This window comes from Seriola aureovittata, chromosome 14, assembly GCF_021018895.1.
Source record: "Seriola aureovittata isolate HTS-2021-v1 ecotype China chromosome 14, ASM2101889v1, whole genome shotgun sequence".
NCBI classification, from domain to species: domain Eukaryota; kingdom Metazoa; phylum Chordata; class Actinopteri; order Carangiformes; family Carangidae; genus Seriola; species Seriola aureovittata.
In genome coordinates, this window is record NC_079377.1 from 15,160,057 (window position 1) to 15,185,727 (window position 25,671).

The 25,671-nt window shown below is 39.8% G+C and overlaps 3 protein-coding genes across 3 annotated transcripts in view; 2 read left to right on the forward strand and 1 right to left on the reverse strand.

The window, feature by feature from the left end:
* Window positions 1-1,344, forward strand: part of pcsk2 (proprotein convertase subtilisin/kexin type 2) — a 30,027-nt gene extending 28,683 nt beyond the window's left edge. The window contains exon 12 of the mRNA XM_056395638.1: window positions 250-1,344. Coding sequence (XP_056251613.1) covers window positions 250-739 — 490 coding nt within the window. The 3' untranslated portion in view covers window positions 740-1,344. The remainder of the gene's footprint in view (window positions 1-249) is intronic.
* On the reverse strand, window positions 877-13,188 carry LOC130181421 (filensin). Its single transcript, XM_056395637.1, has 8 exons — window positions 12,815-13,188; window positions 11,601-11,661; window positions 10,943-11,038; window positions 9,098-9,190; window positions 7,059-7,166; window positions 5,753-5,973; window positions 5,033-5,124; window positions 877-4,732 (listed from the first exon to the last, which is right to left on the reverse strand). Exons 1-8 carry the CDS (start codon window positions 13,186-13,188, stop codon window positions 3,705-3,707), a joined length of 2,073 nt encoding a protein of 690 aa, XP_056251612.1. The 3' UTR covers window positions 877-3,704.
* Window positions 13,189-16,621: 3,433 nt separating this feature from the next.
* prokr1b (prokineticin receptor 1b) lies at window positions 16,622-24,615 on the forward strand. Its single transcript, XM_056395786.1, has 3 exons — window positions 16,622-18,261; window positions 19,155-19,779; window positions 23,137-24,615. The coding sequence occupies exons 2-3, from the start codon at window positions 19,313-19,315 to the stop codon at window positions 23,840-23,842; spliced, it is 1,173 nt and encodes a 390-aa protein (XP_056251761.1). The 5' UTR covers window positions 16,622-18,261; window positions 19,155-19,312; the 3' UTR covers window positions 23,843-24,615.
* The last annotated feature ends 1,056 nt before the right edge of the window (window positions 24,616-25,671 follow it).

The window sequence follows — 25,671 nt, forward strand, 5'->3', positions numbered from 1 at the left end:
ATCATCACTGCTGTTGCGCAATGAAGGAGCAGGTTCAAAAAGAGGCTTGATGCTTTGTCAGGGTTGGATGGTTCTGTAAGAAAAGTAGGTCAAGTACTGTATTTACTGGGACACTCAAAAAAGAACATTGCAGATTGTAAGTAGACTGAAAGAAAAACATAATTCTTTCATCTGCTATCACGGTGTCGGGATATTTGACTTTACTCTGTCTCTCTGCTAAACTTGTTCAATCTGTTTCTCTTTCTCCAGTAAAATCCAGTCTGGCAACAAGCTAGTCTTGGCCATCACCACTGAAGCCTGCCAGGGGAAGGACAACTTTGTCCGCTACCTAGAGCACGTCCAGGCAGTGGTCACTGTCAACGCCAGCCGCCGCGGCGACCTCAACATCAACATGACCTCGCCCATGGGCACAAAGTCCATCCTGCTGAGCCGAAGGCCCCGTGACGATGACTCCAAGGTGGGCTTCGACAAGTGGCCCTTCATGACCACCCACACCTGGGGCGAGGACCCCCGAGGGACCTGGGTCCTGGAGGTGGGCTTTCAAGGTGAGGAGCCACAGCGCGGAGTCCTGAAGGAGTGGACTCTCATGCTGCACGGAACACAAAGTGCCCCTTATATAGACCAGATAGTGCGTGATTATCAGTCCAAACTCGCCATGTCCAAAAAGGAAGAGCTGGAGGAGGAGCTGGATGAGGCTATAGACAGAAGTCTGAAGAGCTTAATGAGTAAAAACAACTAAACTCCCATCTGCATGTTGCCAACCCTTTCACTTTCTCTTATCTTTCTCCCTCTCTGCAATCTCGCTCTATCCTTCTCTAAATCTCACTGCATCTCCTCGGTTCTTCTCACTCTCTCGTTATCCTCCCTTTTGTCTACCTCTCTTCCCCTCTTCACTCTGCTTTTTGTTATCAAGTATTTCAATTAGCCCCCAACCTTCAATGAATGTTTCTTGTAATCCAACCATGATTAAAAGTGTAACCTTCGATAATCTGTTCTACATAGAGAAAGCAAACTATATCACCTGAATTTTTACACTCTACAGAACTGTACATAAACCAAATATAATCCACTCTTTCATGCTCTTGCTTTAACTGCCCTGCACCTCTCTTCTGCCAACTGTTATACAGTTTGTGACTGTAAATGATTTTCTGTGTCATTCTACTTAAAGTTTAATATCTTGCAAACAGAGCAGTGATACTTCTTTCTGTTTATATTTTTGTGACATGCACTGTTTATATAAACAAGGAAAGGAATGTGTAATTCATTTTGCAGCCTGTGGTCCTCAGTTCATATTTCATAATCTTTGACGTATACTATAATAAATCTATTCAGCTGTTTATTAAAGCACTTGAGTGATTTACAACACGACACTGAACATGCTGAGTAAAAGTAGCATTCTCTGTCATTTCAATGCCCCAAAACTTTTTTAGGGAAAAACAGAGAATTTGGAGTAATAATAATATATTCTGAAAGGAAGAGCACAAGCAGCACCCTGGCCCTGCAATCTACCTAACCCTAACATACCCGCTTTTTTTCCCGTTTCTTTCATTGTGTACTGTGCTGTTCAATAAAGGGAGAATGCTCTCTAAAAAGTGGAGCCTGAGCCAAGGTACTCTTCACTTTACACGTTTTTTTCTACATGTAGCATCAGTAAATCACTGTCATATCAATTTTCAATAATGCATTGACTATAAATCTGAGAAGAATTGGTCTCATTGCATTTAGAGAATGTCTGCTGCCATCTGGCTGGAAGAGAAGGACAGGGACAGTTACTTTATGGCAAAAATGTACTCTGTGAAACAGAGGGAAACGTATTTTATGAGAAATGTGCTTAATCTTTAGAAACTTTCTTGCAACATCACAGCAGAGACGACAAATGATCCCAGCCATGATCTTTAAAGTAGCTATAATCAATAAATATATATAGTGACGAACAGACAAAATTGTCACCTCATTCTGCAGTTCCCCTCAGCTCTATGCTTTAGTGTTTCAGTGTTTTTGCTTCACGACACACAACTTTACCGGTTTGGTTCACTGTCACTGCTCTCATCAGAATCATTTCAGGGCGCTGTTGTCAGCAAAAACGCTCCAAAAACCCACTACACGCTTCCTGAGCTACACCAAAGGACAGACTGCTGAACGCTGTGGAGTATTTAGGCAGATATTTTCTAGTGAGCTAGATGTAGAGCTAAAAGTAGAATAAATGTTCGGATTGCCTTTATTAGGTGGCTCCAAAGACTCCAAATGAATTCTAATATTGTGTCGCATTGCTGGATGTCTAAGTAAGCAACCGTTTGCCATATCAGCTTAAATGGTTATAATATGTCATTTAACTTGTTTAATGTAGGTTTAAGACCAGAGAACAAAAACAACATCTCTTAATGGCAAAAAGAGGGAAAGCTTAACAAAAACACAATTAGTGGAACAGACGGAAACATGGTTTATTAGACAGTAATACATTTTAGGAACTCTACAGCAATGGCAAGGGGGACTACTAATTATCGCAACCATTATCTCATTCGTCTAAATATACCAAACTATCACAAACACCAACTTGATTGTAATACATTTATTTTTTTGGTGTAGAGTTCCATTCACTCTGTCCTGTTTTCTTTTCATTCACTACCTTCTTGCCTTTGGACTTTCAATATTAAAACATATTTTGTTTTAAGCAGCTTATTGTAGCTTAATCAGGTCAAATGTTTCTTATCTATCTCACTAATCATCTCTGACATTGTTGCTCATGTCATCTTCTATATCTGAGATCATCCTTGTGTTTTTCTTCCTCCAACTCTTTATCTCTCTTTAACCATTCTCCTTTCTGGAGACAGGTTGGATCATACTACTGTAAATGCAAAGGACACTGTGACTTCAAGGTCACATAAATAATGCATGAGTTTTTCATGGATGCTGCAGCATTTGAAATAAGAACTCTTAACCCAGAAGGATACTGTGACAACCATCTGTAAACTGTTAAGAACACCAAAAATATAGATGCTTTTTTAAAAGCCAAGGAGTAATTATTATTATTAACATTTTTGTGCCCATATATACACATGCATTAGTGGTTTTATGACCTATCAAGTAAGTGTGTGAGGTGCTTGATACACAGTGTCTGTCCAAAATCAAACTGCACAAGGTATTTTGATGATTTAATCTTTTTTATTATTCAATATATCAAAGCAAATTAATACACAGCAAAATTGTGCTGAGGGCAGGCAGAGGCATCCAATTGAACAAATGAGCTCAAAGGGGAAAGTTGGAATTCTAAGACAGAGTTCAGAAGGGTGGCACAACTTCTCAGTTTTTTATATGTTTTTCTTATGATTTTTATTGGTGGCATGGAGCTTCGTTTTTCATTCTCCCAAGTTTTCAGACAGTAAAGGACTCATAGCATGATCATGGGCATGAAGTCGAACAACAACAGCAGTACTTATGGAACCAGCAAAACGTATTCTGGACGCAAGACCAGAGACTGCAAGCAAATGGAAGAGCATCGAATATCAGAGCAGGAATGTGTAGATGGTCTTTAAGCATAGTTGGTCTCCCTCAGAGACAAAACACTGGTCTTAATACAGTAGTTTGAGGAACAGTGGTATTTATGTGGTCTGATACTAACATCAGTATTGTCTCCTTGTTTGAGGACCTGGACCATTTAGGACCCTGGTGGAGTTTACTGACTCTTCATGTCAGGTTACGTGGTTTCAATGTTTCTTCTTGCTGGACTTCTCGATCATGGTCTCCACCACCATGGAAGTCTCTTCATAACCTTTAACCTTGTGGCCATTGGAGAACTTCTCCACAGACTCCACCACTTCCACCTTCTCATAGCTCATGGCGTCTGGGGTGTAGCTGCCAGAGCTGGTGCTGGTGCTAGTGCTGGTGCTGGTGGTAGTGCTGGAACTGGAGCTGGAGCTGGTGCTGGCACCACGAGGAGCTGGCTTTGGAGTGGGCCCGCTTGGGCCATTGTCATCCCTGTTTTTCTTGGACTGATCGGCAGCTGGAGTGGGATCTTTAGGGCCGGAGTTTGGTCCAGTGGGTGGAGGGACTGGGTTCGGATCTTTAGGCTGAGGCTGAGGCTGAGGCTGAGGCTCTCCGCTCTTTTGCTTACCTTTTCCTCCATTGTCCTTACCTCTTCCGCCCTTATTATCATCCTTTCCTCCTGCATTAGCGGGCCGGGTGGGAGTGAGAGGCCTGGGACCTACCATGGGCTGAGGAGGTGGAGGGGGGGGTGTACTGCGCCCATAAGGCTCATAGGGAGACGTCATTCCATTGTTGATAGTGACGTAAATGTGGCCGGCTGATGGTGTGGAGGTACAGAAACAGGGATCTGAGTAGCTGCCGTCGCCGGTGACAAGGACGTAACGACCCTTGGTGTAGAAGTCAGCGATTGGCTCAGGTTTCTTGTACTTCCTCATTCTGTCTCTGACGATGTTACAAAGAGTGTCAAAGGCTTTGCTGATCTGAGCTCCATCTGGGACATCCTGTGGAGACACTCCAGTGAGAACAGGTCTCTGCTCTTGTCTCTTCACCCTCTCCTCCTGCACTTGCTCTGATGGGATCCCCTTTGTTTCTTCATCTGGAGTCTCTCCATGGGCTCCCCCATTTCTTTCCTCTTGGCCACTGTCTATCACATCTTTCGGGGTCAGCTCTTTCTTCTTAAGGACCTTCTTGGCCAGGATCTTCTGGCGTGGCTTGATGCTGGTGATATCTTGGATAGCCTGGGTGATATCTGGACACAAATGAAGGCAAAAGTTAACTAGCTAGAACTAGTGAACTAAGAAAAGACCAAAACTGTGTGTGTGTGTGTGTGTGTGTGTGTGTGTGTGTGTGTGTGTGTGTGTACCTAAATGTACTGGGATGCTCAAGAGAATAAATGTATTACTTTGAATGGTAAGGAGCTTCATTAGCTTTGCAAAATTGCATCCCTAAGAGAGAGTATAGTTGTCTCTAACAATGGCAGCTGATTGCATGTGCACTCAATAGTGATTCTCAATGTAAACCAGCTGTGATATGCTCATGGTGCCCTTACCTCTCCCCTTGCTTGATGCAGTGGGTGTGTGAGTGTAGCGGTAATTAGTGGTGAACAGGGTAATGGGAGTGCCAATTATCGCTGAATTCAACCTGCAGAAGAGAGAGTTGTGAAAAATGTCACCCATGCAACAGTCATGCACCGAAGAACTTTGCTATGCAAGAAAATCTGGTAAGAAAATCAAATTTTTCATAAACGGAGACATGAAGTAACTATGAATAACACACATTTAGCTGATCTGACCTTAAAAAAACCCACTTTGATTATTGTTGTGCCAGTGCAGTGGAGGAAAACGTTTGCTTTCACACAGTGCCATCTGCTGGCTGATTCTGCACCCTATATTAACCTGGTTACAGCCGTATGTACCTTATGTGCCATTTCAAGCAGACCTAACCTCTGTAATGTGGGGGCTTTAATGACCTGAGGAGTTTTACTCTACAGTTACACTCAAGAGCTTTAAATATTTAAACAAAAATAAAGCAGTGCATATCAAGAGGACAATCCTCTTGGATGTGTGGAGACGACCATGAAAGAGCATTTCGATCTTCATGTAGGGAGATAAAAAAAATTGATGGAAACTATCATTGGCTGTAAAAACAGTTTAAGTAAAATGTAAAAAAAAAAAACAACTACTCTTTCAACTCTTTTTAACTCATTTTGTGGTGGCCAGTGAAACAAGCGAGTCTCTGTGTGTGTCAGCAGCATCTGGAGGCAGTCTACCTGTTATCTTCGTTCTCGATGATCCTCTTGTACCTCTCCAGCTCATTCTCAAGAGACGTCTGGTACATGGCCAGGTGGCGACATTCACTGGTGAACTTTTCCAGTGACCTCTCAGCTTCCTCAATCTCCTTTCGCAGAGATTCGATTTGCTCGTTGTACATCTGGATCTCATCGTCATAACTCTCCTGTGTGTTTTTGATGGCTTGATCCAACATAGTAGTCTGAAAGTGGAGACAGGGGTAGGGATTAATTATGAAATTATGACTGAAAATTAAAAAAAAAAATTACAAAGTCCCTGGAGGAAATTTCTCATTCATGTCATTAGTAACTAACGGAGTTCGTATGTGTTGCTTATGAAAGTAAAGTAAAGGTCATATTAAAATGATGAAAACAGTGTTTGCAGAAAACACTCAATTGAAGCATTCCTGTGTTTCTAATTCCTGTGAGGAAACACCACACTGTCACATAACATGGTCATGGCTGACATCTAGTGGTATTTCTTCAGCATCTAGCTATTAGCACAACTTTATTGAGGCTGAAGTGTGAAGGCCTATTTAATGCCTTGCTCAGTGAATTTTTATATTCCTTAACTCATACATAAGAAGTGAAATGAGAAAAGTAAAATGAAAATGCCCTTTTAAAAATCATTTTAAAATCATTGAACAGATTCAGTACTTAGTGCATACTTGTGCCTCACATGAGAGTCGCTTTGGATAAAAGCCTCTGCCAAGTGATTACATGTAATGCAAATCAAATGATTACTGATTTTTGACCAAATAACAAGTAAACACTTGTTTTATCTTATTTTATTTTTTGTAACTGTAATCTTTCTCTTTTTTTTAATTATTTGTTTATTTTTGTGTGTTTTTTTATCTTTCTATCACATATCCCTAGTAGTTATCCCCTGACCAGGTTTTGGAAAATAAGACACACCACAGACAATGGGTATTCCTCAAATTTTGGAGCTGAACTGATGGATTGATAGGAAATTAAATATCTTTGGGTTTCAAATGCTAGTCTGACAAAACAAGCCATTTGAAGACCTCCCCTTGGATTGTGATGGATTTTTTTACATTTTATAGACAAAACGATTTATCAATGAATTTTGAAAATAACCTGCATATTAATCATTAATGAAAACAATGGTTAGCCTCACAAAATTCACAACTGTTCTACTTTTTTGAGTTATGAGTGTTTCATGTGTTGTTCTGTAAATATTGGCCTGGCAGGGGGAAAAAAAGGGTGGGAACTGCACTGCATACAATCAGCGTGAACCTCTTGTTGTCATGGTGACCGTGTGACCCACCTCGGTCTGTAGGCGCAGTTTCTGGGCCTGCAGCTGACAGAGGGCGCTCTTGTATTCCTCCAGCTGACTCTGCAGCCCCGGCACTTTCCTCTGAGCCAGCAGCTTCTCCTGCTCCTTCACACATTGAGCACAAATCAATGAGAACATGCAGAAAAGTGCAGCGTGTCTTTAAAGCATGAAGGTTACACCACACAAACACACACACACACACACAGCTGGCAATCAAGTCTCTTTCTGACGTCTCACTGTATAAAAAGCCTCACTGATTTTAAGTGCATTAGAACAACTGCGTTCCTCACAGCAATAATGTTTTCTGCTGGTCTTCTCTTTAAAATTAGTGTTTTGAGTGCAGTGTCCACTTCACAGAGACTGAATCAATGATAGTGAACTCTTGGTGGATGTTAACTATTGTAAGCAGTGATGGTTCAAAACAAATCATTTTAGTTCAAAGAGTTTAAAATGTTCAAACACTTATTAGAAGCAGAGGACATTATTGGATATTTATCTCTAATAACTCAAGAAGTAGAAGAGAGTTTTGTTTAATAGTTCTGGTTTGGATCTCATTCAAATTGGCTCAAGTTTCATGTTTGTTTGAGTAATTTGTTGTCAAATGTTGCAGGCGTACCTGTAAGTAATTGTATGTTCAGTCAATGCAATTGCAGATAGTAGGCTGGCTACCTCATTAGCCTGCAGCAAATTTAGCTAATTGTAACATTAGCTAACGAGTGTGCCAACAATGACATGTTAGTGTAACAGAAAATAAAGCTGGATTTTGTCAGCAAGTTTTTTAACAAAATCATTTTAAAGGGTGTGAAATAGTAAATTTATAAGTATGTAATTTTCTTCTATATAAAATAATGGTACATTTTATGTTTTTTAATTTATTCATTAGCATAGCATGCAGGATGTTGGAGGGTCAGTACACCGCTACATAAGTTAGCTATATGGCTAGAATGTATCCTACATTTCTGATACATTTTCTGGAGCTAGCTTGTCCCACAAAGCCACAAAGTACTACAGCGGCGTAAAATCATGGCCAAATGTAAACGTTTTGGCCCAGTGATGGATGAACATGAAAGATTTGATTAAGAATATTTTTGAAATCTTAGCTACAGTATTTTAATGCTTTGTATTTATAGTCATTTATATTTGTCTTTGTAAATTTTTTGTAGTATTAGTAGATGTAAACTTTGTACTTATGTTTATGACATGAATGATGTAGATGTACAGATAAGTGACAAATTAAAGAAAAAAAGTAGCTTATTAAGGTGATTGCTACCACAAGCTGTACAATATATTGTGCATGTCCAAATAAATAAATAAAACCCTCAATTGGTATTTAAATGATGATGATTTTAGCAAGTGGGGTTCAAATGTGTTGGATTGTAAAGGTCATAGCATATTGTATGACACATATGTTTCTAACTCTGCATTAATTCAGTTTTTTCTTTTAATTTGTCACTCAGCTGTTTAACTGACCCCTGGAGACTAGCAACATCACCAAGCTCCATAACATTAACTCCCCCTTGCTTACCTTTTGTTTTTTCACTGGATTTTAGTTCAGCACTGTAGCATGAGCTGTGGCTATTTAATGCAATTTATACAATAAAATTATTATTGCACCCCGAGCAGCTATGCTTCTGAGAAATATTTGAACAAAAAAAAACATAATTTGCTACACAAATGCCGATCACTGTGGCTGCAGTCCCTCAAAAATTAGCATGCACAGCCGTTCTTCCTGGCATTTGCTACATTGTGTCCTGACACTCTCAAACTGCTGGCCTGTCCACGTGTCCCAAGGACTGTTTGACTGTCTGTCTCTGCTTTTCACACGTGCACACACACACGTATATAACAGCACAGGCGTGCAGACACAGGCAACCAACTGGACTAAGAAACCAGTAACCTCATCAAGCCTAGACACGTAGCCAGGGCTGACACACATGCAAACACCATCTTCGTCCCTGGAGGCGGCAGTACACACACACACATACAAACACATACACACACACACACACACACAAACACAGTGACCTCACCTCGGAGATGCCCACTGACACATTGGGAACAAGGGGAAGTGTCTGGTTGATTTGCTGCAAAATGTTTACATAGGTCTGGATCTCTGCGAGGTTCTGGGTGAGGGGAGATCACATAAAAGAAAACATAAGATACACAATTCAGCAAAAAGAAGAACATTGCAGAACTATTACATAACTTAAACCATTTTATCTGGTTTGCTCCCAAATTCTTTCTTATTTACAATGCACTTGTTACTGAGACTCAAAGGCTATCATTTATCTGAAATATATTTATAAATTATGCTAACATTCCTTTACAGCAAAGCTAGTTCTGTAATCCATATGTACACACATGATCTCAGTCATAAAAAGCAGATATATGTCCTCTCTCCACAGGGATCAAAAGCTCAGGAGCACAAGCCCGATATTCATGTAAGACAACTCCATATTCTTTCCCATACAATATAGTATCACCAGTGCCCTTTGAAATGCTAGCTGAATATTGCAGAGGCACGGATTAATTCTTCATAACAAGCAACATTGAGTGGAACTAACAAAGAGAGAAATTGCTCATGCAGGAAAGTTGATGAAAAGTATGCCAGATGCATTTTGTAACACTCACACACAGTTTTCTTTTGTCTAAGCATTTTGCGTTGCAGCTTCGAGCTATTTCTCTTACACAGAGGGTAATATTTCACTTCTTTTGTCTTTTCTCTGTCATATGTCAGAGCCCGTCAAAAGCATTTTTACAATTTCCCTGCAATCATTTCCTCACTCACATCACAGGAGGTAAATTGCTGCTAAAACCCCAGGTACATCACAACAAATCCTTTGGCACCCATGTCAAAGTTTTTGTTCCTTGACATTTGAAGAGTAGCAGCCTGAGGTCAGCAGTGTTCAAAAGCAACACATACTGTTGTGTAAAATATTTTGAACTGATTTTTGATGTAAATTCGGTTTCTTGATAGACTTAAATCCATGCAAAATATACTGTCTGCAAAGATCAAAGATAATGTCAAGGAGAACATATATGGTAATATAAGATGTTGCAGCCCTTTACAGAGCAATATGACAGAGATATCAACAGCTTTGACAGGGTAATATTACAGCCATTTCTCAGTGAGTGGCTTTTATTAGCCCAGTTTCTAAAAGCCATCGATAAGAAACACCATAATGTGAGCATCCATACAGTTGCACACTGTCCCTTCTGTACGTATCTATCTCCAGCATCAAAACTGTTTCCTATGTACTGATAAAGCCCACAACACTCTACCCTTGGCCACTGACAAGAAAAGATCTGTGTAGTGGCTTCAGTCATGAGACAGGATGTGTTTGCTTTACCAGAGTTTAACCAAAGCCTGAATCAAAGTGCTTTTTGCTGCCTAATGACATCAAGTTTCCGGTTGCCACTGAATAAAACCCTGGAAGCGTGTTTCCCTCAAAATGCATTTGCCAAAACAAATCAGTGGTGTTTACACATAATTTCTAGGACAAAGGATTTCTATGTGTGTATATAAAAACACATATGTTGAGCAATGAAAATTTATATGGCGTTATAAAAAGAAGAAAAAACAATAAACAAAACACAAGTGCAATAAAAATAGATCAAATCCTGTGAGCTCCATTGAGCTGGAATTTCCACATCCTGACGTCCTGATAGACCTCCAGCCATCTGTTTGCAGGAGATTCTACTACTGTAAAAGACATTTTGAGAATGTAGGTGGCTTATAGGTAGGCAAGAAGAAATGATTAGTTTTGTCTAAAAATTCTTTTCAACATGGCAATGGTGAGATGGTTTCCTATCTAAAATATCGAATGAGTCATTTTTATGTCCTCTGAAGAAGCTAGTTATTGGATACCACTGACCTTCTTGTGTCTATCTCTGGTGGAGTTGATGTCGTCCTGCAAGAACTGTGATTGGATCTGGAACTCCAGGTTTCTTAGAAGAGCACTGTCAGCTTCCTGTGAGAGGAGAGAAGAGAAGAGAAGAGAAGAGAAGAGAAGAGAAGAGAAGAGAAGAGAAGAGAGAAGAGAATAGAAAAGAGGAGAAAAAGAGGAGAAGAGAGAAGAGAAGAGAAAAGAAGAGTAGAGAAGAGAATAGAATAGAAAAGAAGAGAAAAGAGGAGAAGAGAAGAGAAGAGAGAAGAGAAAAGAGGAGAAGAGAAGAGAAGAGAAGAACAATAGAGGACTCAAGGGAAACAAACGGTAATGAAAGGTACAGAGTGAAGTGTATTGAGTTCAACATTTAAAAAAAGAACAGTGTAGTGATCCACTGAACTCTTTCCACGAAAAGTCTTACAAATCAAACCCGGTCTGGAACTGGCGATCTAAAATGAGCTAAGCTCTGTTTTTACACACTTACACTGAAAATGAAATCCTGAATTCTTTGTGCAAAGTTACTGTACGTCTTCAATCAATGATGTTTAAATGTTGAAGAATTCGGATGTATTTATGCATTAAAATGTTGTTATTTATTTACATTTGTATGATTGCATAAACAAACTTAATTTCACCCATACAGTACCTTGTTTAACTGTTCCAGCGTGCCCCGGAGCTGTTCTTGATAGTCACATTCATTTCTATATCTGCAACATAAAACATTATAATTACTCGACTGGTAGAGGTCGCCTAACAATAAAATGTAACGATGCGTCGTAATAAGTGTCATAATATGCTGTGTTATTTTAGTCTAATTGCATGTTTGTGTTGTGTGCTCACAGTGAGACCGCACAGATTAACAAGCTCATTTCCTTTTTGAAGCACAATACTGTTTTTAATATGTCAGAGCCATAAATCTAAACTGCACATGATGACTTTCTGTTCTCTTCACCAGCCGATACAACAGTTGGCCGATATTTTTTCTCAGCTCGTCCATAATGTAGTGAGGATTTTCTGCCCACAGACAGCTGACTACACCATGTTTGTAGATAGTTCTAATTAAAGGGTTGGTTACAAAAACATTTTCAGGCTTTCTCTAATGGTATGTAGCAATGCAGATAGTTTTATTGTGCAAGTGTTGAGGGCCTCTCTTATTCGTGCCACCACAATAAATACATTGGTGGTGAATGGAATTTTGTTTGTGGTGCTTACGGCGTTGAAAAATGTTTACTCTGGACAATTCACAAACCGCGTTATGAACCGTTTTCACTGGAACAAATAGTCCCTATGACAAAACAATATCAAATCATCTATGGATTATACAGATGTTTCTGGAAAGAGTTGGTACATTTGAATTTGTTTTCTATCAACTGCTGATTGACCTTACGAGAGCACTGTGAACAAAAGTCCATACACTTCCATTTTTTTAGGAGGTAGAAATCTCAAGGATGGATTTTTTTTTAAACGGTGTACATGAAAAGTGAGAAAATATGCTTTTGTTTTTGTAATTTGGGTGTTAGTTCAATATCGAACCTCTTGTTTTATGAATTCTTCAAACAGAATACAAAACAGTAAATTAATCTTTCATCATCTATTTATGATTACCTAACTGATATAACTATGAGTATAATAATTTTGAAATTTGGATGCATTCAGACATTGATTTTATATTCATGTATAATTTCCTAAACTCCTGGAGAAGAATTAGTTATCTTTTTTTTACAACCCACATGTATGTTTCTTAATCACCTTTTCTTAATTCTCAGCACATTTCTATATATATTTCTAATCACTCCAGCTCTGAGGAAAAAGTTTGACCTTTGACACACAGGTAGGACCAACCACTGCCCACTCTCTTACTTGCTGGTGAATTCATCCAGCATGCGGCAAGCATCCTTCAGCTCTCGGTCCAGTTTGGCACGGTCCGAGGACAGCTCGTGGATGCGTTGCCTGTTGACATCGATCTGCTCTGTGAAGGCCTCCTCCAGACCGCTGGCCTCTTCCATCCGCTGCAACGTCTCCAGCTGCTTGCGGAACACGGCGTTGCGCTGCTCCAGGACTCGAGCCCTGTTGATGTACCGGGCAAAGCGGCTGTTGAGCTCCTGGAGACTCTCCCAACCCTGGATGGCTGAGATGCCTGCAGAGGTTTCAGAGTCCTCGGGTTCCTCTTCAAAGACATCTGAGCGCTCATACTTTTCCTTGCGCACCTCGCGCAGGTAGCTGGTCTTGAACATGGTGGTACGCTTCTCTCCCCTGGGCTGATGGTATCCCTGGAGTGCTTGGTCCCCTTCGGCACCTTTATTGTGTGAAAACTCGGGTGCTCACCCTTGGCTGTCTCATGCTAGACTAAACGCTGCACAGCACTGGCTGGCGGCGAAATAGCCCCCAAAACCTCCCCCCGGCCGTGGCCACGCATGATGTGAGCCTGGGGCCTTCCAGAGGGTATTGTTGCCTTTGTGACAGAGATTAGAAAAGCCATGCTGTTGATGACAAAGCAGAAGCACAAATACAAACAACTGACTGGCCCGCGAAAGCACTGGGTTGTCACACACCATTATTTTGGTTCTTAGTCAGCTGCTTTCTAGATCCCTGTTTGATATGGTACATTGGATGGTGGCCCACCACAGGACAGAGGGGAAATTTCGTGCATAGCAATTTGTGTGGACTCTGGAAAACTATTCCTTTCTAAAGTGGCTAAGTGTTGACACACTGTGCACTGTGCTTAAATAAACTTTTGTTTTTTTTTGTTTGCAGTTAGGTGGTATTTGTGTTTTGGTTAATAATCTCAAAAGCATTACACAAAAATGTTGACATTTGGTGATTAGCAGACAGGCCCAATTACAAAGATACATGGTTATACAATAAAGTGACTGTTTTATCGTGGTATTAGTTCTGTCTATAAACATAATGAAAAATAACACTACTGATCTAAATATCTTATAAAAGTTTAAACCTTTGTTTCTCCACATTATGTTGTTTGTTTTAACTGAAACAATCAAACAGCAGAGTCCATATTCAAATGCAAAGTATGTGTTTTGCTAGGAAGCTGAAATATTTCTCTCTTTATTTTTTTGATAACAAGAAAGAGAGCTTCTAGTTGTTTTCATCAAGGTGTTTTAGCCAACATCTCTATATTTCCCTTTTCATATTTCCATTCTTTCTCTCCCACTTACTGTAACATTTAGCAAAGATGAGCGTGAGACAGAATGATTCAAGAGTGACGAGGAGGCAGAGGACCCTCTGCTCTGGCTTGCTCTCTGCAGGCTGTGGTACAAGGTCAGTCAAAACGTCCCTCTGGACAGATCCAGCAAGCTGTCTCTGAAACGGCTGAATGAAACACATGTCAAATGGCTTTACATCAGCATTTCAGCATATTTTGGCCCCAGCAAAGCCCGTGGCTCGATGGCAGACTGTGGTATTTAAGCTGCAGTAAGAAAATTTAACTAATAAACAACTTGGTGGAGTTAAATAATGCTCTATAGAAAATGTCTTTCTTTCTCATTCACAGTCGTGAATTAAATATAACCATGTATCCATCTTTAAAAGTGCAATAAACAGGTAGGAAGTAGTAGTACTAGTAGTAAATGTTGGGTTTAGAAGAAAAAATCATTCCCTTACCCATTAAAAATGACATTCACAGTATTTTTCTATTGTTAAGCATTCATCACTTGCCATTTCCCACAGCACCAAAAGCAAGTATGTTCCTTGCAACTAATAAGCAGTCTCTCCAAGGACGCCCGACTCCTTGCCTGTGTCAATCTCCAGGAGTATGCTGGGATTGGTATCAGTTCACTAACACACTAGATGCATACATTATAAATCAGTCTGTCCTTACGTATGGTGGAATGGCTCCTAAAGAGTATCCAAGTGACATTTCCACAACATGTACTGATTGGAAACAAATGAGCACACGGAGACATTGCTCATTTATAGACCGTACGAGCTCCAGTGTCATGTTACCGGTGTGGAAAGAATTGCATACTGCATGACATAAACTAGTAAGGTGCACATCATTCTTTCAAACAAATATCACTTAGATTTCATTGTGAAATCAGATTCCAACCACTTTCCACACGCTGGAGGAAATGTAGAAAATGTTGGAGAGAATGTTCAAGAAAGCTTATTCACAAAGTATATTTTTTCTGTAGCTGAGACTGTATTGAAGACTCCCACATGCAGATTAATACGCTCCTGAGTCCCACAGAAGCAAGTAAACCCAGCAGGACATCCAGTAATTTGCTGTCACACAACTTCACTCACAAACAGAGACTGAAAGAAAAAAGTTAATGAAAAAGAAACACAGAGAACACCAGTTTGAATGGATCGCAATGATTATGTGGTCGAGCACTGGCAGTGCTTGGACTCACAAAGTCAGCGACCAACATTTAGCCAAAACAGACTCCCTCGCTTCAGATTTAAACCCCACATATACATTTGTATGGATTCTGTTTCACTGCTGCTTATTCCACCGTAACGTTGTCATCAATAAACTACCTCAGCATCTGCCCAGTATATGTTAACAGACACCATAAATTTTATGTCTTGTGCATATTCTTCATGGTTGAAGAGAGAATGCTAGGATCACATTGCCTCCTTTTCCATCTATATTCATTGGTTACGAGTGTCAGTAAATCCGAGGACTGGGTGAGATTATAGAGCTGTCCAGAGTTGGAAATGAAAGCCTAGTGTTTATCTGATGCTCAGGCCTCCTGGGCTACAGTGACAGACACTAGCAAAGCTGAGCAAGTAGCCGCTGATATTTAAAGGGTAATAAAAACTAACAGGAACATACAAAGACAGTTCTCTCATCTCTTGTGAGCTAAGGGAACACATGAGTTCAAGATCTGGAAAAGAAAACAAGTTTTTTTTCTCTCCACCTTGTGTCATTCACAGATGACAGAAGTTGACTCCTGGTTCACTTGTGTCTCTTGTTATCTGTTATTATATTTAAACTCCGCTGACGATCTCAGCCAGCCTGCTGCACTCAATATGAGAGGACACAAAAAGCCATATCACTGCTATTGACAGATGATTGTGAGAGGTGATATAAAAACCAACAGTGCTAGCTCTCCATCACAATAAGAAATTGATCCTAAAAAGTCATCAGTCCTGCTGTCTGTGCCTGTTTATCTGCTGTTCAGGATGGTTGGCCACGGAGATATGGTAGTGACACCCCCCCACCACTGCCACCACCATCAAAAAAAGGAAAAAAGATAAGTTTCAAGCCACAGTCTTCCTGATTAGTCTTATAGATGCAGTTTATCATGAATCCCATTAACGTAATCAGAGGCCCATTAAAATGGTAAGAATTTCTAGATATATCATTCAGTAGAAAATAAGACATGGTTTCTTGTCAATAATGATCACACATATTCCTAAACATCTCTGATGGATTTCTTTCCCCAAAGCCACTATGCAATCAGGGTCAGTAATGGCCACTGTGAATATAGCGCTTGCAACCAACGATCACAAATAAATACTTACATGACATCCTGTTCTCAGCTGGTTGAGATTGAGATTCCCCTTCATCTTGGATGTTTTCCTTTTTTACCCAAGTCCTGTTAAGATTGCAAGCTAGACACATAGTACTATGAATTCAAAGACACACAAAATTGATTATTTCTCCATTTTTACTCAACACTGAAATTTCCACTGTCACAGTGACGACCCATTGAATATGGTGCAATGTGACATGAATTCCAACACCATTCATTTTCTTGGGTACACAGACAAATCACTTTGTAAGTAATTACACACAGGCCACGCTTGACTAACTAGAGATGCAAAAAATAAAAACTTTATTCAAAATTCACCTGGCAGCTGTAGTATTTTCCCAGAGAACTGATAGAAATAAAGGAAAGCAATTTAGTTTTTACCTGCTCAGGAAACATGTGTGAGAGGAAAGATCATTATTGTACTCTCTGGCTTCCCTCTTTCCTACATCCCTGGCTTCCAGGATTACAGATACAAGCAAAACAAACTGTCACTCAAATTGTTGGTAAAAGTACAGGTTGCTTATTTACACAGTGGTGGCTAATGAGCAAGCTACTTGCTAACCTGCATGCACAAACATTCCAGCAACACAGAGATGAGTGAGAAGTGTCGGACGGCAGTTTCTTCGCTCCCAGTGGGTTTCACAGTGATAATGAAATGCCAACGGATGTGTCTCTTGGCGGTCAACGCATTTGGGGTAAAATTTCAGTTTGGTTGAACCTTGGGTGGCAACGTCTTGAAAACCAGAGCAGTGCTACCTGGGACAGCGCAGCCAGCCTTGCTCTGCGTGATGTTGCACTGCCATGCATGAAAGCAACAGATATATCTTTCAGGAGCTGGTGGAGACAAAAAACAGAGCTAATAGGGGAGAGAGTACTGTTCTTACATTCGCCAGGGGGATATGTTCTATGCTAATATTGCTGTATGTGTAGACAATTGTTGCTGACAAATTCACTATAAACTTACAAGGCAAGTTGTGTGTATAGCTTTTTTCAGCTGGTCACAGGTGGCCAAGAAAAGTTAGTGCATGTTTAATATCAAAGTAACTCATCCCATTTGTAGAGACCATGAATTTAGTTATGATCAGAGATGAGAGACAAATATTGAGACAGTTTCACCAGCTTATCCTTATGAATAATGAACAGTGCAACTCCTTTCTGATGATTTAAAGAGGATCAGTGAGATTCAGTCAACAGTTTGCTACCTATGACATAAAGCGCAGTGCACTGTGATAAACAAGAGATGCGGATATATTATCATGGAGAGACTGCATGTGAATGTCCTGTTATTTAAATGTTTGCCTCCTTCATCCCTCTTCAATCTTGTGAGAAATAGAAATAGAGGAAGAAATATTACCATAGCCTTAAACATAAAGAACATCTTGTGCACAGTATGTAAGCTATTTATGGACAACCATTTAGCTTGAGAACTTTCAACCATTTAAAACCTTGCGACCACCCACATGTGCACGCGCACACGCGCCCACCATCCTCTTCCACACCACCTGCAAGACGAGCGACGTGTGGTTTCTTCTTCTTCTTCTTCTTCTTCTGGTCATCGTCGGCTTTGTCACTTGAGGCAGAGGAGAAAGAGAAGCAACTTTTTAAAAAATTTCCTTTCGGAGAAGCGGTCCGGAGGAAAGCGGAGCGGAGCGGCAGCACATACAGTGAGGCTGATGTAGCGACCTTCTGTCTACACTGGTGGGATTGTCCAATAATAAAGGACTTCGACTTTCCACAGAGAGGGCAATTAGATTAGTTTTTTTTATTATTGCTATTATCAGCTCAGAAAAGTCGCGGAATTTACATTTGCTGGTAAGTACCTGAAATGATTTGTTTCAGCTTGTTGGGGTTTTAATCAATGTCTTACATAAAGAAAGAGAAAGCGTTTCTCTATCACCCAAAAGTCTACCTTTGAGTCTGTTTTTACTCTGAATCTAAATTCACAGACTGTGATCCCCCCGCAACCCCCCCCCCCCCCCCCCCCCGCAGACTCAGATGATCTATAAGAGCTTAATACTCAAGGACCTGAGACCTCTTGCAGCTTATAGAGCCAATTAAAGTACATTTTTTGTTCTGCAGATTTTTTTTCTTTTGCATGGCATGGCATTATATAGAGATCTCCTTAAGCAATAACTTCTGTCTTTTTTTTTTTCTTTTTTTTTTACCTAGAATTATATCAGTGGGGATCACATAAGTCATGATTGTGAAAGCTAGGTGGAGATCATATCTGCCTCTCTTGGTTTTGGATCTCTCTTTCTTGGTGGTAGTGTGCTGTGTTTTTGTTTAGCAACCTGATTAATTGCCTTGCGCAGCTGTATCAACACAAATCTGTTTTTATCTGTTCAAATGTGCTTGTGTTTCTTTTAAGTGGCTTTATTTTTTAGTCTGGGTTCGCTCACATGCATGCTGGGGGATTTAAGTCACCGCTTTTGCAGCAAATTAAAAATGCCCTGTCATCACCCTGAGACTAGTCTGCGACGCTGACTTGCTGTAAAGTGACATGGTCCTAATAAATTACATGAAGGCCTAGATATAATGACCTCACCCACGAACATTTTTCATCAAAAAAGATCATAGAAATGTCACACATGCCAGCATGGTTACGCCTGAAGCACTGAGATCATGTAATTTGTTCTGACTATATCTTGTTGCCATGAATCCTGAACCAGCATGAGTAATGCTGAGATGGGAACTTTCTGTTCCAGGTGAGATGTGCTTCTGTGTCTGACTCAGCCTGTCCAGATTTTCATCATTACAGAAACAACTTAATTGAGGATATACCGAAAAGCATGACCCTTTCGCACCTAATTTATTGGATCAAATTGTTTCTCTAAGTTACCAAAATAAGAGTGTGTGCTAAGACATGGGAGACACCAACATCAGCCACATGGCTGCAGCTTATACAGAGATGCAGGAGAGTCTCCCGGCAGGAAAGTTGGATCATTACATGGACAACTATGATATGGACTATGGCATCCCTCCTGATGAAATCCCAGACACCACGCAAGGCCAGGCCTTCTTTGTGGCCACCATCGTTATCGGCGTGGTCCTTGTCTGTATCATGCTTGTCTGTGGTTTGGGAAACTTCATATTCATTGCCACACTGACACGCTACAAAAAGCTCCGCAACCTCACCAACCTGCTTATCGCTAACCTGGCTATCTCAGACTTCATTGTGGCAGTGGTGTGCTGCCCGTTCCTGGTGGACTACTATGTGGTTAAACAGCTTTCCTGGAATCATGGACTGGTGCTGTGCGCCTCTGTCAACTATCTCCGGACCGTGTCACTCTACGTGTCCACAAACGCACTGCTTGCCATTGCAGTTGACAGGTGAGTCTGTTAGGGATTTCATTTTTTTCTGAATCTTTGAGTGTGTCCCTGTGAGCACAAACATTCGTTTAATTCAAAAAGCCACTGCTTCTTACAAATAAAAATAAAAATCCTCCAGTAGTGTCTACAAAAATTTGACTGAAGAAAGTATCCATGTTTTTTAAATGTCCGTATTCTCCCTCACAAATAACCACATTGCTCTACAGCTGTAATTTAAAATTACATTACATTCCAGTCTTTCATCATCCTGCTGTATCCATGAGATTTAGAGTTATTTAGACACTGATGCAATGCTTTTTTCATTATTTTTATTGGCAGATTCAGTAAACCGATTTGTAGATTGAAACTAACGCTAACTCCAGGTACTACAAAGTACCACCAAGCTCCTGCAAGCCTAATCACAGTGGTTATTTACTCTGTAACGGTTCACCGCTACTTGTTATATTCAAGAGAGTAGATACTTTCATCAATGTTGCAGTCCTTTCTTGGCATCAACTGGCACCGTGCATGCAACTGAGGTTTGGGGCCTCAGATTTGTCTTGATGCATAACTTATCAAAATAAAAGATTTGTGTTCCTGCACACTATCGCCAGTACTTCAAAGATTGTGTAAAAACATGATTTAGTTTTGACTGTTAATTATGTAAAAAAGCTCAACAAAAAACAGTCCCCCTGCTACTGTGTTCATGCATGCAACAGGCAGAATATCCTCTCATGATGAGTCTATCTCTAGATTCTCCTGTATCTGTACCAGCTGCATCTTTTTAGCCCTTGGTGCTCTGGCACAAACTTCAGATAGATTGAGAAGGAATGCATGTAGCCTACATGCAGAAACCACTGCAATGCAATATTCAATTAGACTGGGGTGGAGCCAACACTCAGCATCAAAGTCCATATGACTAAATGTAAAAATCAAAAAGAAAACATGTGAGCATATCTGGCCCCTCCGTCAGAGACTCACCAGAAGTACGCCTACTTTGATTTAAGTGAACTCAGTATTTGGTAAAGGTTCAGGAATGATCGCCCTCAAGGTTAAAGGAAATCAACATTAACTGGTGGCAAGAGCCGGGATGGCAACCCATCTTCAGTGTCTTGTTAAACACTTAAGTGAACATATCAGAATGTTTTTACCAAATGTATCTGCTAAATGTTAACATAATGCTGCAAGTCAAAACTTTAGGGAGAGGGGATACCAAGCTTACAGTGTACTGTGTTTAATTAACATGTAGGAAAAGAACGGAAAACTGAACTGATCATTCACTAAAACAACAGGCAAAAATAGTTTCTTTGTTGTGCAAAAGTGCTGAAGGTGAGACAAAAAGTGAGGTAACATAGAACCGCAGACATTTGAGTCCTTCAGACTTGCGTCAGTGCTGACATACAGGGCAAAGGGGCAATCAATGACCATGTTCAGTTAATTAGAGGACGGAAGCTACAGTGCAGATACACACATAGGCTCAATAGGCTCAATAGGACATTTTGACATGTCACAGGAGGAAAAGAACAGGTGTAAATAAGATTAATGATGGCTGGGTTTCATTTTCTTTGGTTTCAGGGTTCTAGTATTGTGCATGTTTCACTGCGTGTTTCACACTGTCATGGCTCACTCGGTCACTTGAGAAGAACAGAGCCATAGTTAATATTATTAGTCACATACGTGCTTTTCCTGCAATGGCAGGTCAAAATGTCTCCTGTGAAAAGGGCCTGCATTCACAAATACTGAAGAGGCCACTAGGAGCAACACAAACAAAGCTTGATAAACAATAAAAAAGGCCATGACTCTGTTAAAATGCTTTCGAGAGCAGTACAGATCACAGTAATTCGGTCTATAACACTTCCTCTCTTTGTGCATGAATGCGCACAACACCCACAGATTCACAAAGAAGTATGGTTCACATTTTAGATGCCTTGTCAGGAGTGTTGTTTGATTTGTGCCCCAAACATAACATTGAGGCTGGATAATGTGTTCAGTGTGCCAATGTAATTATTTTAAATTATTGTTCCGTCAATAATCTTCCAGAAATTGTTTGAGCTTTTTAGTGTTGACAAAAAGCAACAGCTTACTGTCTGCAGCTTATTGTTATAGAGAATCCACCCAGTGCCAAACTACTGGGTGATCATTTACTACTTTGTGGATGGTGCGCAGTATATTTAAATGTTAAATATTCAAGGGATGTGTGCACAATAAAGCTGTGGAATGGAATTGAATAGGACAACAACATCAGAAAATAAGTATCAAAAGACTATTTTTGTCTGGAAATATTTTTTGGTCATTTGATCAAGACAGAAAAGAATGAGAATAATTACAGAATAATTAAATTTAACTATTAACTAACACATTTAAAAAGCATTTAATCAAATTAGACACCAAACAATTTTAAGATTGGACCATCTGTAATCTAAAATTTAATTTGAAAACTTAAAAGTGCATTAATCAGTTTTAATCAGTAACATCATTACACAGCCTCCTCAGCACAGAGAACCATCGGCTGTGAGAATTTAAAATTGTTTTTTTCATTTCAGTTTATGTGTATGTTAAACAAACCAGATACGTCATGTAAACAAGGCAGTTTTACAGTCAGTGGTAGGTATATTTTTTAACTATGTCAGAGCCAGGCTAGATACTGTAGGTGTTTCTCCCATTCCCACTCTTTACAAATCCAAACTCAATCTCTATACCTCATGCAGGAAAATTTGATTCATATTAATCTTTGCATCTCACCTGTAAAAATGAACCACTTCTTTAAGTTGCTTTTCCCACACTGAATGACAGTATGACATTTGCATGTAAAATCTAGATGTCAGCATAATGTATGCAAAAAACTTGTGATTTATATGTAAATTCAAACTTTTTCGTTCAAGTGTGTCCAAACATTTCACTTGTACTGTATATTTGGTAAGTGTATCCACGCTATGAGCTATTGATATTAAATAAGGCAGTTTTTTTTCATTCTAAACATATTGTAAATGAAAATATGAAACTTAATATAGGAACATATGAAAAACATGAATAACCTACATTTTTTATGTAGGTTCACGCATTTACGTGACCTGCAAATCAATTCAATGGCCATTATATCAGTGCCACCTTCTTGATTTACATATGGATTACAGATTGTGCCCTTAAGTAACAAAAAGCCTCCATACTTTTGACTCCATAAAAATGAACTTCAACTAATATGAAAAATTCAGTTCACTGAATAATGGAGCATGGTGTAATGAACTTCCATGAGTGACGGAGAGCCATTTGCCAAATGTATTGAGTCTGCACAGCATTTTATACTGCTAAATAGGCTGTTTGGACTGTATTATGTATTCCCAGCCTTTTCAATACAACAATATGTCTGTGTTCTTCCAGGTACATGGCGATAGTCCATCCCCTCAGGCCTCGTATGAAGTACCAAACCGCCTACTGCCTGATAACAGGAGTTTGGATTGTTCCCATTCTGATATCAGTTCCCTCTGCCTACTTTGCCTCTGAGACCATGTACCCTCAGGGCGGCACCACCCCAACCACTCACAAAGTTTTCTGTGCCCAGATCTGGCCTGTGGACCAGCAGGCCTACTACCGGTCCTACTTCTTGTTTGTTTTTGCCGTGGAGTTTGTTGGGCCTGTGATCGTCATGGCGATGTGTTACACCCAAATCTCCCGCGAGCTCTGGTTCAAGAACGTCCCAGGTTTCCAGACGGAGCAGATTAGGAAGAGGCTGCGTTGTCGCCGCAAGACAGTGATGGTCCTGATCGGGATCTTGACAGCTTACATCCTGTGCTGGGCGCCATATTACGGCTTCACCATCCTGCGAGACTTTCATCCAACACTCATCTCCCGCCAGAAGAACTCACTGGTGGCCTTCTACATCATTGAGTGCATTGCCATGAGCAACAGCATGATAAATACCTTCTGTTTTGTCACCGTCAAGAACAACACGGTTAAGCACTTGAAGAAGATTGTACTTCTGCGCTGGAGATCGACATATGCCCCCAATAAGACTGTGGATGAGATGGATATGAGGACCTCCTCCATGCCTGTAACAGAGGAGATCGAATGTATTCACCTGAGGTGAAGAGAAGAAAATCTGTAATCTAACAGTTGAGATTCGGACTGTTGACATACAGACACTACATAACTGAAGGAAATGATTGTGAGATTTGACATGGCATTTCTCTCATGTTTAAATCATATTTTGGAAAGATTACAAGCATTATGAAGCAGCAGGAAAGGTCAAACCCCATATACAGTACAGTACATTGATTAAAGGGCAACATAGGTCAAACTTTCTTGGTCAGCAGTACATGTAGCATTTCTATTTGGGGTATTACTAGAATGTAATTGTTGTGCATACTGTGACTATACAGTGTATTGTGAAATGTTGAAGCATACTGCATGTATAAGATATACAGAAGACTTAAAAATAATAGCAGCTGCTGCCGTAACTGATCCATGGTGTTGGCTACCTACTGTACATGAGGTCAATGTTTGTATTGCCTGTATATGTTTAGATGAAATTGATTTTCAGAAAGGTCAAATGATGCCTGACACTAAAGAAAAAACCCTTGCATTGGCCATTGCTGTTGTAATTAAATTATTGTGTTTTCCATTCATGTTTTTTGCTTCTAAGAAATTTTTATTTATATTTTTTAGTCGTGTTGTCATTTTGTGGAATGAAGAGTATGAAGAAGGTTCCTTTGAAGAACCAGCAAGAACATCTTTTGAATGTCTTAAAAATATTTTTTTCTCTTGATTATGTGTCATTGAAAGGAATCAGTGCATTTTCTTGCATGTTTTATTTGTAGATTAATGCATTTCATGTGTGCTTATGGTAATAAATAATGAGTCACTGGGGGAAAAAAAGTTACTTACTTACTTACTTAAGTTGTACTTCAGTTGTCCTTTTTCCTGTGCTGTATGTTAGTTGCCTTTAACATCCATGGTTACATTCATTATCAGTTGTAAAGCCTACAGCTTTGTGACCATTATCACAAACCTTGTTATGTGCAGACATAGTGAGGGGCTAAAGAACACCTGCTTCACTGGCTTTTTTTTTCAAACATCCCCGGTTTCTTACAGATTTGTTTGTGCTCTGGGTTTCTTCTTAGAAACCAATAGAATCAGGAGTGGTGTATCTGTTTCCTTTTGGAAAACACTACACTGGAACAAGTGCCACAGTAAACACCCAGAAAGATTATTTAAAACACGAGGGCTATTTCCACCACTGGTGCTGAGTCCCTATAAATAATGTATTTAGATATATATATCTTTCCTGTGGATAAAATAGAAATGCACAGTGACTATATAAAGAACTGTTGAAAAGTTTCCACCATAGCTACAGAAAAACAAATGAACAGTAAGCTACAGGGTGCAGTGTTATTCTCTCAGAATCATGCAGGGATTTGTTTATAGATGCACTTATGACATTCATCTATTTTTAATTTTAAATCCGATTGTTGAACATGTGTTAAGAACCCAGCTAGTTCATGAATTTTACATGTCCCTATGTGCCTGCCTCTGAATAAAATTGTAGCAAAACCAAAAAAAAAAAAACATATTTTGGAGATACATACCTTAATTGTCACAGCCCGAAATGCATCCCAAATAGTTTATATATACATGTGTGAGAATAAATCTTTTATTCTCTGCATCTTAAATTTGGAAAATTAGTATTCATACATTGATATTGGACAATTCTGCAAAACCTGTGGAAAGATCTCGGTTACACTTCATAAAAAAGCAAACTTTAATGACAGGGCTGTGGGAGGTTGCAAACACTGTTTACCTGCATGAAAATCTGACTTTTATATCTGACACCTATCCACCATTCTGACCATCACATCTTTGGTTTACACCTCACTGCAAAGCATGCACACTACTCTGCACTGGCACTGAATGTACAAT